Source organism: Emydura macquarii, unplaced genomic scaffold (assembly GCF_026122565.2).
Source record: "Emydura macquarii macquarii isolate MOO-44397 ecotype Brisbane River unplaced genomic scaffold, CSIRO-AGI_Emac_v2 contig_2768, whole genome shotgun sequence".
Classification (NCBI taxonomy): Eukaryota; Metazoa; Chordata; order Testudines; family Chelidae; genus Emydura; species Emydura macquarii.
This window is the reverse complement of record NW_027132905.1, coordinates 34,296,624-34,310,295: the sequence shown is the minus strand read 5'-3', so window position 1 is coordinate 34,310,295 and position 13,672 is coordinate 34,296,624. Positions and strand designations below refer to the sequence as shown.

The following is a 13,672-nucleotide window of genomic DNA, read 5'->3' as shown; positions in this document are numbered from 1 at the left end:
TAAGTCAGGTAAAACAGAGCTAGAAGCAGAAGCACAGCACATTGACTGTTGGCATCAGTTAACCAACCAGTCAATACAACAGTTTCTAACGAGTTAAGCAGAAAAACAAGGTTACCTACCAGTAACTGCTGTTCTTTGAGATGTGTTGCTCATGTCCGTTCTACTATAGCTATGTGCACACCTCCGTGCACGGTTACCTGGAACTTTTTCCCCCTTAGCAGATCCCGTAGGGCTGGCCACGGCGCCCCCTGGAGTCCCACGCACATGCCGCCGTATATGAGGTACTGCCAGCCCTACGCCCCCCCTCAGTCCCTTCCTTCTGCCAACTCTGGCAGCAGGAACGGGGGGTGGGTTGTGAAATGGACATGAGCAACACATTTTTAAGAACAGCAGTTACTGGTAAGTAACCTTGTTTTCTTCGAGTGCTTGCTCATGTCCATTCCACCATAGGTGACTAACAAGCAATACCTTTGGAGGTGGGTCGGAGTTCCCGGTGAGCTGCCCTCAGCACTGCTCTGCCAAATCCCGCGTCCTCTCTCATCTGCCAGACGATGGCGTAGTGGGACGTGAAGGTATGCACCGACAACCAGGTGGTGGCTCTGCAGATGTCCTGCACGGGTACACTCTCCAGGAAGGCTCCAGATGAGGCTTGAGCTCTGGTTGAGGGCGCTGTGATGGTTCCCGGGAGCGGCACCCTGGCCTGTTCGTAGCAGAACTTGATGCATGACATAATCCACGAGGAGATGCGCTGGGTGGAGACAGGTGAGCCTTTCATCCGGTCGGTCACTGCGACAAAGAGCTGCGTCGATTTCCGGAACAGCTTTGTGCGCTCGATGTAGAAGGCCAGGGCCTGTCTCACGTCCAGTGAATGCCACCTCCTCTCCTCCTCCAAACCGTGAGATTTGGGGGAAAAAAACACGGGGAGAAAAAGATCCTGATTATAATGAAATTGGGAAACCACCTTGGGCAGAAAGGCCGGATATGGTCTCAACTGAACCTCGTCTTTACAGAACACCATATAAGGGGGCTCCGAGGTCAGGGCCCGAATCTCTGAGACCCTCCTAGCTGAAGTAATGGCCACCAGGAAGGCTACTTTCCATGAAAGCAGGAACAGAGGGCATGAAGCCATGTGTTTGAAGGGAGGCCCTGTGAGTCTCGAGAGAACCAGGTTGAGATCCCAGGGAGGCACCAGGTCACGGACCTGCGGATAAAGCCTCTCCACCCCCTTGAGGAACCTGACCAACATGGGATGGGAGAACAGTGATCTCCCCTCTAGCAGCTGATGGAAGGCCGAAAGGGCCGCCAGATGAACCTTCAGCGAGGCCAGAACCAGACCCTGGAGGTTTAGCTGGAGCAGTTACTCCAGTTACTGTATAGGCGAGAGGCTGGGCGGGATACCCCGGGACTCTGCCCAACAGGTAAACTGTCTCCACTTAACCCGATAAACGACTTGTGTAAAAGGCGTCCTGCTGCGAAGCAGGACTTGCTGGACGTGCACTAAGCAGGCTCTCTTGCCCTTCATCAGCCACAGAGCCTCCAGGCCGTGAGGTGCAGGGAGTCCAGGTCTGGGTGCAACAGGCGACCATGGTCCTGGGACAGAAGGTCGTGCCATCCTGCGAGCTCCAGGGGTGGGGCAGTCGAAAGGTCCAGCAACATGCTGAATCAGTGCCGTCTCGGCCAGGCTGGAGCAATCAGTATAACGTCCACTCTGTCCCTCTATTTTCAGCAGGATCCTGAGCAGGAGCAGAATGGGCAGGAACTCGTACATGAGGTTCCCCGTCCAGTCCATGAGGAACGCGTCATAAATCAACCTGGTCTCTCGACCCTGGAAAGATAAGAACCGTGGACACTTCCTGTTGCAGGCTGATGTGAACAGGTCCACTTGGGGAACACCCCACTTCCGGAAGATCACAGACGCCACCTCGGGGTGTAGTGACCAGTCGTGGCGGGGTAGAAACGACTTGCTGAGGCAATCCGCCTCATCATTCCTCACTCTCGGAAGGTGAGAGGCCGTCAAGTGGAGATTCTGTCTCATGCCGAAGTCCCACAGATGGATAGCTTCCTTGCAGAGGGCTGAGGAGCATGCTCCCCCCTGGCTGTTTATGTAAAACATGGATGCAGTATTGTCTGTCAGCACCTGCACCACCGTGCCTGTCAGGAATCGGAGGAACACCTTGCATGCTAGACGAATGGCCCTCAGCTCCTTCACATTGATGTGCAGATGCCTCCCCTCCCTCGACCAGATCCCGAGTGCCTAGGTTGGCGCTGATGCGGGCCTTACATCCTATGCCTGAAGTGTCGGAAATTAGGGTAACCAATGGGACAAGTTCCTCGAAGGGAACTCCCTTTACCAGTGCCCAGGAAGTACTCCACCAGTCTACAGAGGCTAGGAGGGGCGGGGGAAAACTGTGACCACCCGGTCCAGTGGGTGTCTGCGCGAGACATATACTGAGGCTAGCCATGCCTGAAGCAGTCTGAGTCTCAGACAAGCAAGTCTCATCACATAAGTGCAGGCTACCATGTGGCTTACCAGCTGCAGGCAGTACCTGGCTATTGTCATGGGGCATCAGTGCAGCTGGGAGATGAAGACTATCGCCTCGAAGCGTGGCTGGGGCAGGAATGTTCTGGTCTGGGAAGTGTCCAGGGTAGCCCCAATGAATGGTATGCGTTGCACTGGGGTTAAGGTAGATTTCTGTTAATTTATGAGTAGCCCCAGTGTGAGGCACATGGAGCAAGTGAGGGTCACGCTGTTCTGCACTTGGGACGTGGACCTGCCTCTGATCAGCCAATTGTCCAGGTAGGGAAAAATTTCCACACCTTTTCGTCTGAGTTGGGCTGCCACTACCACCATGCACTTGGTGAACACCCTCGGAGCTGAAGATATGCCAAAAGGCAAGGCTATGAACTGGTAGTGGGAGCCAGCCACCATGAAGCAAAGGAAGCGCCTGTGGCTGGTGAGGATAAATATATGAAAGTATGCGTCCTTGAGATCAAGGGCGGCATACCAGTCCCTTGGATCCAGGGAAGGGATTATGGAATCTAGGGAGACCATGTGAAATTTGAGTCTTCTGATATATTTGTTTAGATGACACAGGTCTAAAGAGGGCCTTAGGACCCCACCTCCCCCGGGGATGAGGAAGTACCTCGAATAGAGCCCTTTTCCCTTCTGCCCTATACAAGGACTTGCTCGTGAGAGGAGTCCCTGAAGAGGGATGGAGGTGGAAGGGTGTTGGGGGTGGGGTAGATGTAAATTGCAGGGCATAGCCCCCCGAAACTATCCCAAGGACCCAACGGTCCAAAGTGATTTTGGCCCACTCAGGGTAGAAGGGCCATAGCCTGTTTAGAAAGGGGCAGGATGGATCCAGGAGAACAGTCAGGGTGCCACCCACAGCTGCACCATCAAAAAGGTCTCCTTTGGTTGCCCGACCTCCTCGGAGGGGCCCTTGCTGAGGGGCTGAAGATGACCTAGGGGGCTGATTCCTTCTTCTAGACCCCCTATTTCTGTCTCGTTGCCTAGAGGACCAGAAAGGCCTGGGCTGAAACCTTGGTTGCTGCTGCTCCTGGGGACTAGGTGTCAGTCACGAAGACTGAGGTGTGTAAAGGCCCAGGGAGCAAAGCGTGGCCCTGGTGTCCTTCAGACCGTGCAACTTCACATCAGTCTGGTCCGAAAACAAGGCCGACCCATTAAAGGGAAGGTCCTGGATGGACTGCTGCACCTCCTGGGACAGCACCGAGGATTGCAGCCACAAACACCTTTGCATACAAATGGCGGAGACTATAGCCCTGCCTGCTGAGTCAGCCACATCAGAGGACTCCTGGAGCACTGCTCTACCTATCGTGGAGGAGGTACCGCGGTAGCATTAAAATCCATGGCCTGGTCCTGGGGCAGGGCCTCAGCAAAATGCCTGAGAGAGTCCCACAGGTTGAAATTATACCTGCCCTGGAGAGCCTGCTGGTTGGCAATCCTAAACTGAAGGCTTGCCATTGAATACATTTTCCCCCCAAGTCCAGCTTCTTGTTATCTTTGTTCTTGGGAGTCAACCCTGGCTGACCCTGCCTATCCCACTGGTTTGCAGCATCAACCACCATAGTCCCAGGGGCGGGATGAGTAAACAAATACTCAAATCCCTTGGCCGGGACGTAACACTTCTTCTCAGCCACCTTTAACGTTGGGGTAACCGAGAAAGGGGTTTGCCACAGCGCCCTCAGGATTTTAAGGACCCCTTCGTGTACTGGGAGGGCCACTTAACCTGGGGCAGCCTCCTCCAGCACATTAAAGAGGCTCTCCACCTCCAGCCCCAAGTTGGAGGCAACTCTCTTGAGCAGCTCCTGGTGCGCCCTGAAGTCATCCAGTGGCGCAGGGCAATCCTGGAAGACTGCCTCGTCAGTTGAGGAGGAGGATTGCAGGTGTGCAGCCTGTGGGTGTGCCCCCTCCTGGCAAAACCGCTGAGGTTCCCTCATGCAGGTCTGACTCCTCGTCCGAGGAGTGATGCCAGTGGGCCTTCTCCAGTACCGGAGGCACAGACTGCATCCCCGAAGATTTAACTGATTGGGGTCCCGGTCCTACCTGGAGGCCCTATGGGGCCCAATAAAGCTATTGGGGTGGCCACTGTCTTTGGAGCTATCTGGGGACTAACTGCCCCGAGGGATCTGGCACCTTATGGGAACGTCAGCTTGCCCAGCGACTACCCACCCGGAAGACCCTGAAGCAGCATCAGAGTCTGAAGCCCTGGCTCTGCGGTACCGTGTCAGAGGGGTGCAGTGTCCTGGGTCACTGACTCTTCCCCTTACCAGTGAACACCCCCTCGACGCCTCCGACCTGGAGGACAAGGAATGCCTCCGTCACCACAAACAATGCCGACGAGGGGGGGTTGTGCTCTGAAGAGCTGGAAGTACCGGAGCGTTGCCTCAGCACAGACGATTTCCAGCGCTGCTTCCCCTGCAGCTCCATAGAAACCTTCAGTGACCGAGTTTGGAGTGGTACCAAGCCAGACTCCGATGACCAGGTTCAGCGCCGCCTCCACGTGGGCGAAATCCTTGGTACCTGGGAGCAGAAATGGGAGCTGTCTGAGCGTCGCTGGGCGGACCTTGATCGGTGCGGTCTCCCAGCTTGAGTTGCCTTCGGTGCTGGGGATTGACATCAGTGCCGGGAGGGAGACTCTACATTCCGTGTCGGAGCAGGCCGGCTTGATGACACCGACCTGGAGCGACTGCTAGGAGAGCGTCTGTGCTCTACCCTAGGTGACCGTCTTGCAGGAGATCCTCCTTCCCGTACCAGGGATCTCCTTTGCCATTTAGGGGGACCCAATACAGGTTTCCCCTGCATCACCAGCCCCTTCTCCTTTGGCGGAGGGTGGGGCGGAGGCGGCATGGGCAAGGCAAACAAGGCTCTTGCCACCTGAAAAGACTCCGGTGTTGACGGTGTCGGCAGAGGGGCTCTCCCCCACTCCCTAGAGTCAGGGGAGGCTCCCTAACCGGAGATGTAGGCACCAGAGAAAGGGTCTCTATGGGCCAAGCTTGATGCATCTCGGTACTCGACCCCACTTGTACCAACAGCATCGGGGAACGTCCTCATTCCGCACGCTGCTTCTTCTTCAGTACCGGGGAAGTGGCGCAGTGCTGAGTTGCGGATGGTGCCAAGGGCGTGCTTTGTACCAATGCCACACTCGGTACCAAGACAGAGCGGGCTCGCTCGGACGCCGGGCAGAGCACTGCCTCCATCAGCAGGGCTTTTAACTGGATTTCTCTGTCTTTTTGAGTCCACGGTTTGAAAGCCTTGCAGATTTTACACTTATCCTTTCTGTGGCCTTCCCCCAAGCACTTAAGACAGCTGTCGTGTGGGTCACTGAGCGGGAAGGCCTTCCTGCAGGAGGCACACGGCTTGAAGCTTGGTGACCGGGGCATGCCCGGGCTGCGCGAAGTCTCAGTCGGGACTAACTACTCTATTATCAAGTAATTAACTATAAAACTAAAAACAGAACAACAAGTCCAAACGAGGGGAATAGTACTTGCGCTTGAAAGCAAGGCTAGTTCCAGCAACCGTCACGGGCGGAAAGAAGGAACTGTGGGGGCGTAGGGCTGGCAGCGCCTCATATACTGTGGCATGTGTGCAGGGCTCCAGGGGGTGCCAGAGCCAGCCTTATGGGGTCTGCTAAGGGGAAAAAAGTTCCGGGTAACTGTGCAGGGAGGCGTGCAGACCCCTATAGAGAAATGGTCACGAGGAAGCACTCGAAGAAGAGGGACAAATTCTAGACAGAGAAAAGTTAACCAAGAGCCCCACTCAGTTACATCACTGAATGAAGAACAAAACCCAAGTGCCAGGAGTTTCTGTCACTGAAGTCCAACAGTATACAATGTATTATAGCTCATAGCATGACTACACTACAAAGGAAGTTTCCTTTTAAAAAGTACAGTATTATTCATGTCTATACAGGAAGCTGACCTGAACACACAGGGCATTTTGGCTCTCCTATTATGATTATTTTCCCATGCCCCCCCCATCTCAGCAGCATGATTATGTTAATACAGATATCTCTTGCCTTATCTAGGCACTTATAACATGCTCCTCATAATATCAGGGCACCTACTGGTCCATGCCTTAACACATGCCAATTGCGATTTTGCTTACTCACTGCCAGAATTAAGTATATATTAATCCCAAGATAAGAAACTGGGAGCGTGCAATTGTGAATCCTAAGAATCTTCAGATTAATAATATATTTTATATATGATATACAAACAAAGGGAATGAAGTCTTTCACTTGCCTTGATAGCCTCAGTTAAGATAGCATCCATCTTTGGGCGCGAGGAGGCAGCCATCTGTGTTTGCTTCTGTGCTCTAGCTAGTTGGCTAGCAGAAAGGGTTGCCCATGAGGGAATGGTCTTTTTCACTTTCTTCTCCTTTTCCTTAGATTGATCCTTCTCACTTACAAAAAAAAATACAAAGTGACTGTAAGACAAGAGATACTGAACAAAGACAGCCCATGGAGCAAAAGAGGCAAAACGGGGAGGGAGGTGGGGGAGGGGGGGGGAAGGATATCTCAAAAAGGTTGTCTTAAAAAGGAAGGGTTTTAAAAAAATATAGGAGAAGGTTGGGTGGATAAAAGAACTGAGGACTTTATATTACATTGATATAATTTGGGAGCATAGACTGCAGAGGATAAATCCAAAACCCCTCTGTGTACAGACAGGATTCTCTGGGTACAGACAGGAGTTTGTGTGTATGTACACCACCTGAAAGAAGAATTGCTCATTTCAGGTCAGCTGACAAGTGACATGAGTATATCCCTCTCTCTGCACTAATGAAAGCCCAAAGAGATGGAGAATATATTCAGGCTAGCAAACCAGTTTGCAGAAAATATATGTATTTTCCAGGCAACTCTTGTTTGCAGGGGAAAAAACTTTTTCCAGGAATTGATTTGCATGGAATTTATCTGCTGCTGGATGAACCCCAGGAATTTGTTCCACCCGGAAACAAAAATATTCACTTTTGTTATAACTTACTTCAAAAACAGCAGCAGCATTTTGGCTGCCATCCTTTGTTTAAGAAAATTTTAGTTGTCTCTTTCTCAATAAAGATCTTTTAGAAGAATTTTGACAGACTTTCTCCCAATTTCTCCTACAATCCCACCCCAATTCTAGGCACTCAGAAAGGAATGTGTCTTACTCCTTTTTGGTTTCTTCGGAAGACTTTGCTTCTCCCTTCTCCTCACTCTCAGGTTCTTTTGGCTGCTCTGTCTCACTGGATGTAGCAGGCGGAGTTTCATTCTCTTGCTCCTCTCCAGTAGAAGCAGATTCCTCAGAGCTGATTTCAGGGTCTAATAAGAGATTTGGAAACACAAAGTCTCTATCTAAAACAAAACAACTCTTTAAAAAGGTAGAGGGAGAGTTTATAAACACACCCAAAAAGCAGCAGTTTCCTGCCAGATAATCTCGGTGAAAAACTCAAATCCATTAAAATTAAACTTTAAATAGATCTGTTCTCTTTTTAAAAGATCTTTGGATGTTGTGATTAGCTGTCAAATGCCAGAGTGAACTTCAAAAGAGACATTACATAAAAATTCTCCAACTGAATTAACTCACTTTTCTCATTTCACCATTTCCTCCCCAGCCTCCTCTTCCTAGTCTGTGGAAGTTACTATCCCACAGTGGTCACTCAAGTGAGATGCCACAAAAGAGATGTGTATCATCTCTGTTTAATGCCAACACTAGATGAAGTGGAAAGATTTTTGCCTAGACTAAAATGACCTCTGGCACCCTTTGACACCTTTTAATACTGAAGAGACATTGTCACTTAAAATTTGATAACATTTAGATACATAAAAATAAACTTTTAGAAAACCTGAGACCAATATAAATGTATCCATGATTTCTTTTGTTTTCAAGAATAGGTTTGACCACAACCAACAAACATGTTTTTATCTGCACTAAAGACTGTAGTGTTTAAAAACCACTAACAAGTTACCTAACATGTTCACCAGTTATTCATTGCTCTAGACAGGGCCTTAAGAGTTTACAGAAGTGTTGGCAGCTGCCTTTGCTTAAACAAAGAGGGATGAAAACCAATGTAAGAAATCAACATTCCAAGAAAATGAATGCAAATGACTTGTAATTGAGTGCATGCCTTATAGACCAGACAGCTCATCATACAGAACTCCAAAATAAACTTCTGGGTAGATTCATTTTTTCAACTGTCTGTTACCTGTTTGGATGGAAAGCCCCTAACAAACTCTAGTTACTCAATGCACTGTGGAAAGCCTTCTTCCCTCTACTTTTAAGAAGTGTGCTCAAGGAGTCACTCTGACTTTCTGCTGTGCACATTTTTCTTTGAAATTTTGTGCATTTAAAATGTCAACTAATGCTGCATTAACAACTATTTTTGCTTTAATTTCCTTTTTTCCATAAGAAACAGGATAAACAGTGGGATTAACTGAATGCGACATCCAAGAATCACATTTCCCAGAAACTCAGAAGTGATTGATCAAATATGCAATGTATATCAATCTTACAAAGAGGTTGCTAAACTGCATACTCCATCAACACAACAAAAAAAGCAGAGAAATATGCAGTTAAGTCATTCAGCACCATGTCTACACTCAGCCTGAGCAGGGGACCTGATGAACAATGTCTACACTGCCAGAAGTGCTCTCCAGACAACACGATTAACCCACCTGCCCCAACCCCTGAAAGAAGTAAGGCTGCATTGACCAGTGGGCCTCCTCCATCAACGCAGTGCAGTGGAGACACTACAGTACAGCAACATAAGTAAGTCGACAGCAGATACCCAAGCTACATTATGTACACTGTGTACCTCCCATCGACGGCAGTGTAGACCAGGCCTCAGTCTAATACTTCCTTCCACTACTGAAAGCCACATCTTTACCTTCACCCTGAACAACCAACAGGCAATCATAACACAAATCATGTTTATTTGTTATATGCTCATACAATGCAGTAAAGCCACAACCCTATATTAATCATAAAACACATGTAGTCTGTATGTGGTTGTGTACTGGTGTGTGTAAGTAAGTGAGGTATGGTTTCAGATAGCAAATGATGGCTGCAAAACATAACTTTTCCTAAACACTATAAAAAAGGCATATGAACGGGAGTTCTGTGTTAGTGAATATTCTAAACTTAACAGTAATATCTATATAGGAGTTACAGAACTGAAGTCTGTGTATGGGTACACATTGGTAACTCAGTACAATTATTTCATTTTACCTGGCTTGGCCTCCTCACTTTCAGCAGGTTTGCTTTTGGGAGGAGTTTCCCGAGCAGAAGAATTCACAGCACGACGGATCGGCATGGTGTCTTCAACCTCCTTTAAGAAACAGAATAAGAAAATCAAGCAAACATCAGAAAGTCTGGAAAGTTCCTGAAATGGGTCTAAAGCAAAGTATTAGAAACTACTGGAAGAAGTGTGTTGAGAAATTTTCCAGCAAGATCTGATGCAATTAGCTTTTTAAACTTACAGGAAAAACCCAAACCAGCTTCTCTGAAGCACACTAGGAGAAAATAGTTTCATGTTTTTTTATTCTAGTTTACATTTCTGAGAGCGAATCATTTAATTTCAATTCAGAGTTAAATGAGGAGAGCATTTGAGGATTCTGGCAAACTGGACATCTCAGGGGAAGCCAGGAGGGAAGAGTACAAACTAACCCTTGGCAGGGCTGGAAGTCAAGGACTGATCCAAGGGTGAGCTTGGAGAACAGGTCAGCCCCTACCTCTCTTAACTTGTCCATGTGGATCAGCTGAGCTCCCGTTAAGAGAGGAAGCACCTTATGATGCATGGGTTCAGCTTCAGATAGATCAGTCGCCATTTAAATTAATTTCTAGCCCCAAGTGCAGGTAACACTGTGGAGCCCCAGGTTTTAACCACAAGGATTTTTTCCTAATGGTTTTCACAGTGCAGTGAAGAGTCAACCTAAAAGTACAGAAAAAATCTGGTGTGATTAACAAAAAACAGACATCTACTAAACTAAAGATAAAAAATGATAAATTATTGTTTATAATGTGACTGACAATCTACTGCGTTCAATAAAGATGCCACAACATCACCACACACAAACTACCATACACAGCTAGGACAAAGGCGAAAGCCATAGCAGCAGCCTGTTCTGTTAATGCACCTTCTAAGAGAATAAGGAGCCCACAAAGGAACAAGAAGTGTTCAGAAATAGAAACGCAATAATGCACTGCACCTGAAGTTGGCTAAAGACAAAGCTTTGAGGTAACAGGTATGCCATTCACTTGGGCTAGAGCAGGGTTTGAAAAAGTTACCCAGAACCTACTAGCCCAATAATGAAGTCTACTAGACAGGCAGAAATATACCAGTGATCCAAGCTATGCCCTTCCCAAGCTATACTACTTAACATTTAGAGGAATAAAACAGGTTTTTGAATAACAACTTACTGGAAAGATTAGTCACCAATAAACCAATGTTTACTACCTCCCACAATAAAATAATGCTTGGCAGCAGCATTCCCTCTAATTTTGTAATAGATATGTGTAAGATCTAATGTGTAAACATCTGTCCAAGCTCAGTTTTAAGAGTCAAGAACAGTCTCTCCCATTCTCTCCACCTTATTTACTCATTATCTCCTTCATTTCATACCTCATATTCATTATCAATTCCCCTCCATCACAGGATTCCATTCTCCCTCTGTCCTATGGACATAATCATTCCCCTCCCTCCACTGCAAGAGGGGATTGTACAAACTTCTCCATTCCCTTCCCTCCCCAACCATCTCCTTTAAGAATACCCAATCCAATGAAAAACAACAAAACCGGGGCTGAACCTCTCTTCCACTATTCTAAGAGCAGCAGCACTTAGGCCTCGGTGCTCCTTTTATGTCTACAAAAATAGCCAGGGGCATCCTAGCCCCACTCAGCCCATTTTCAATTTATGAATATGTTTTTCTATGTCCTGACTAGACGATAAACAGTTACTACACACAGGTTTATTTTCAACAGACATTTCCCTTGCCCAAGAGTTTTACAGTACTCCCGTGAACAGACTATATTCTTTCCCTTTTTTAAACAACTTCTCGTTATCACTCAAGGCCTCAAAGCAATCAACAATGAAGACTTCTAGACAATTAAAAAAATTCCCCGTCTCTAGAATAGTGTTCTGCCTCCATCACATCCCCAAGCAACTCAATCTGGGTCTTCCATCCAGGTACACAGAGCAATACCAGCAATATCCATACAAACAGAATTGGTGGCAGTTGTGGGAGAAGGATAGGGGAAGGGGACACAAACATCATGATTCCTGAAAACTGAACATTGACAACCGGGTTCAAGCTTCACAAGGAATTACTTTCCCTTCAGAATTTACTGGACCAAATTCAGCCCTGATACAAGTGGGTGTGATACTTATTCAGCCTTGTTCTGCCCTAAGAGCGTATCTAATTCAACATTTGATTGACCTAAGGGAGGCAAAAGGCTAACTGGAACTATTCCGATGAACCAAGCAGGCACCATTTCAACAGGATACACACCTGATGGTTAAATACAATTTATCCACTTCCTCTATAATGTAAACCTCATTTGATACTCTTCAGGACAATTTTTATTAAAAGAGTTTAAGAGTTGTTGTCTACACTAGTGGAAGTGAATAAGGAGACTAGGTTGGCTTTCCCCCCCACTGAGAGGAAAAAAAGTTCATAAGGTGCTGCATTTCAAACACGAAACAAAGATGGGTTGAAAATAAACTTTCCTGTGTCGTTCCTCTCTTCTCTTAGAATTTCAACACATCACTAAGCCATTTGCTGTTTGTCCAGTATTTTCATTTCTGTATGTGGGATGAGAGGCCTGCCCCCAATCAAATGTGGGAAGAGATTTATTCAAAAATTGTATTAGGTTGTATTTCAGAATCTTTCAATTATTAATCCAATTACTATCAACTATCAGCAGCTCTGGCTACCAAAGAATGCAGGAATTCTTTTGGCTATCATTTATTACTCAACAGAGTGGCAGTTCAAAGAAACAAAAACTAGATAATTTAGTTTAGGTGGTTGATTATTTCTTTGCTGCCTCCACTCAATAATCTTCTTTCAGTCTGAGCATTATTTATTTTTTGTTCTCCCTGCTCTCAAAAAAAAATCAGTCCCCAACAGTTGTATAGGAATGAAATCCAAGGTACCTTTGTTGTTCCAGCTCTTACAGTACACCTAACTTCTTCATGAGGCAGCATCTTAGAGCGAAACTGACATTAGTCCTCTCAGTTTCACTCTGCTCCTTTCAAGTAGGCTCACCTCGCAGGGCAAAATGCCAGGAAAGTGGAAAAAGTAGGGGTCTTTCAATCCTCCACTGAATTTAAAGCCCTGACAGTTGGGAGAGACAAGGTCACAAGTGCTCCTGGTCCTCCGATGTCACTGAAGTTCAAGGTTTGCCTGCTGGAATTTGGGCATACCTTACCTAATCAATTCCATGCTATTGCAAGAGTCTTAGGCATTGGTGGCACTTTAGGCTATGTTTACACTGGTGGCGGCAAATTCGCCACCGCCAGATCGATCTTTCATGATCGATTGAGCAATCAATGAGACGTGATCAATCGATGAGGGAGTCGACTGAACAAGTCCACCCCGGGATCAGCGCAATGTGAACAGCGCGCAGAAGCAGTCAACGGGAGTTACGCAAACTACTCTGTGTGGTTTGTGCAACTTCCGTCGACTGCCGCCGAATTTCCAGGTAAGTGCGAACAAGCCCTGAGTCTCTTCTGCTTTCTCCCTCTAGCACACGATTTAATCACCAAAAGATTGAAATGTTTTGATCTAAAAGCTTTTGAACTTAAGGGTAGATGTAATTTAATGACTAGTGATATACTGGAGATCAGACTAGATGCAATGGTCCCTTTGGCTCTTAAATGTGGTAGGATAAAGACTGATTTCTACACCAGGGAGAAAGCACTGACCAAAGCATCACTTTCTGGACTGAGCATGCTCACGAGAGATGGCAGCTGATAACACGGTCTAAATCTATTTCTCAAAAAATGATGAAGCAAGTAACGAGAAAGTCTCAGCAAAAGCAACATTTCCATCAGAATTAATGCAAGGACAGCGAAGGTGAAAAGAAAGGAGACACTCCTTCAATTGTTTATTAATTTATACTTCGAGAACTTAAATCCAAAAGCATTTTATTGACCACATACTGAGACTTTCATACAGTA

The 13,672-nt window shown here is 47.1% G+C and overlaps 1 protein-coding gene across 5 annotated transcripts in view; it reads right to left on the bottom strand.

Annotated features, from left to right (window-relative positions):
• The window catches only part of HP1BP3 (heterochromatin protein 1 binding protein 3), a 63,501-nt gene that overhangs the window by 40,905 nt on the left and 8,924 nt on the right, over window positions 1–13,672 (bottom strand). For 3 of the 5 annotated variants that reach the window (XM_067566997.1, XM_067566995.1, XM_067566996.1), the window contains 3 exons: window positions 9,724–9,823; window positions 7,667–7,817; window positions 6,766–6,925 (listed from right to left, as the gene is read on the bottom strand). In XM_067566997.1, the coding sequence (XP_067423098.1) occupies window positions 6,766–6,925; window positions 7,667–7,817; window positions 9,724–9,808 (396 nt within the window). In that variant the 5' untranslated portion in view covers window positions 9,809–9,823. Of the gene's footprint in view, window positions 1–6,765; window positions 6,926–7,666; window positions 7,818–9,723; window positions 9,824–10,226; window positions 10,489–13,672 lie in introns of those variants that run through there. The other 2 variants (XM_067566993.1, XM_067566994.1) reach the window with 2 other exon arrangements.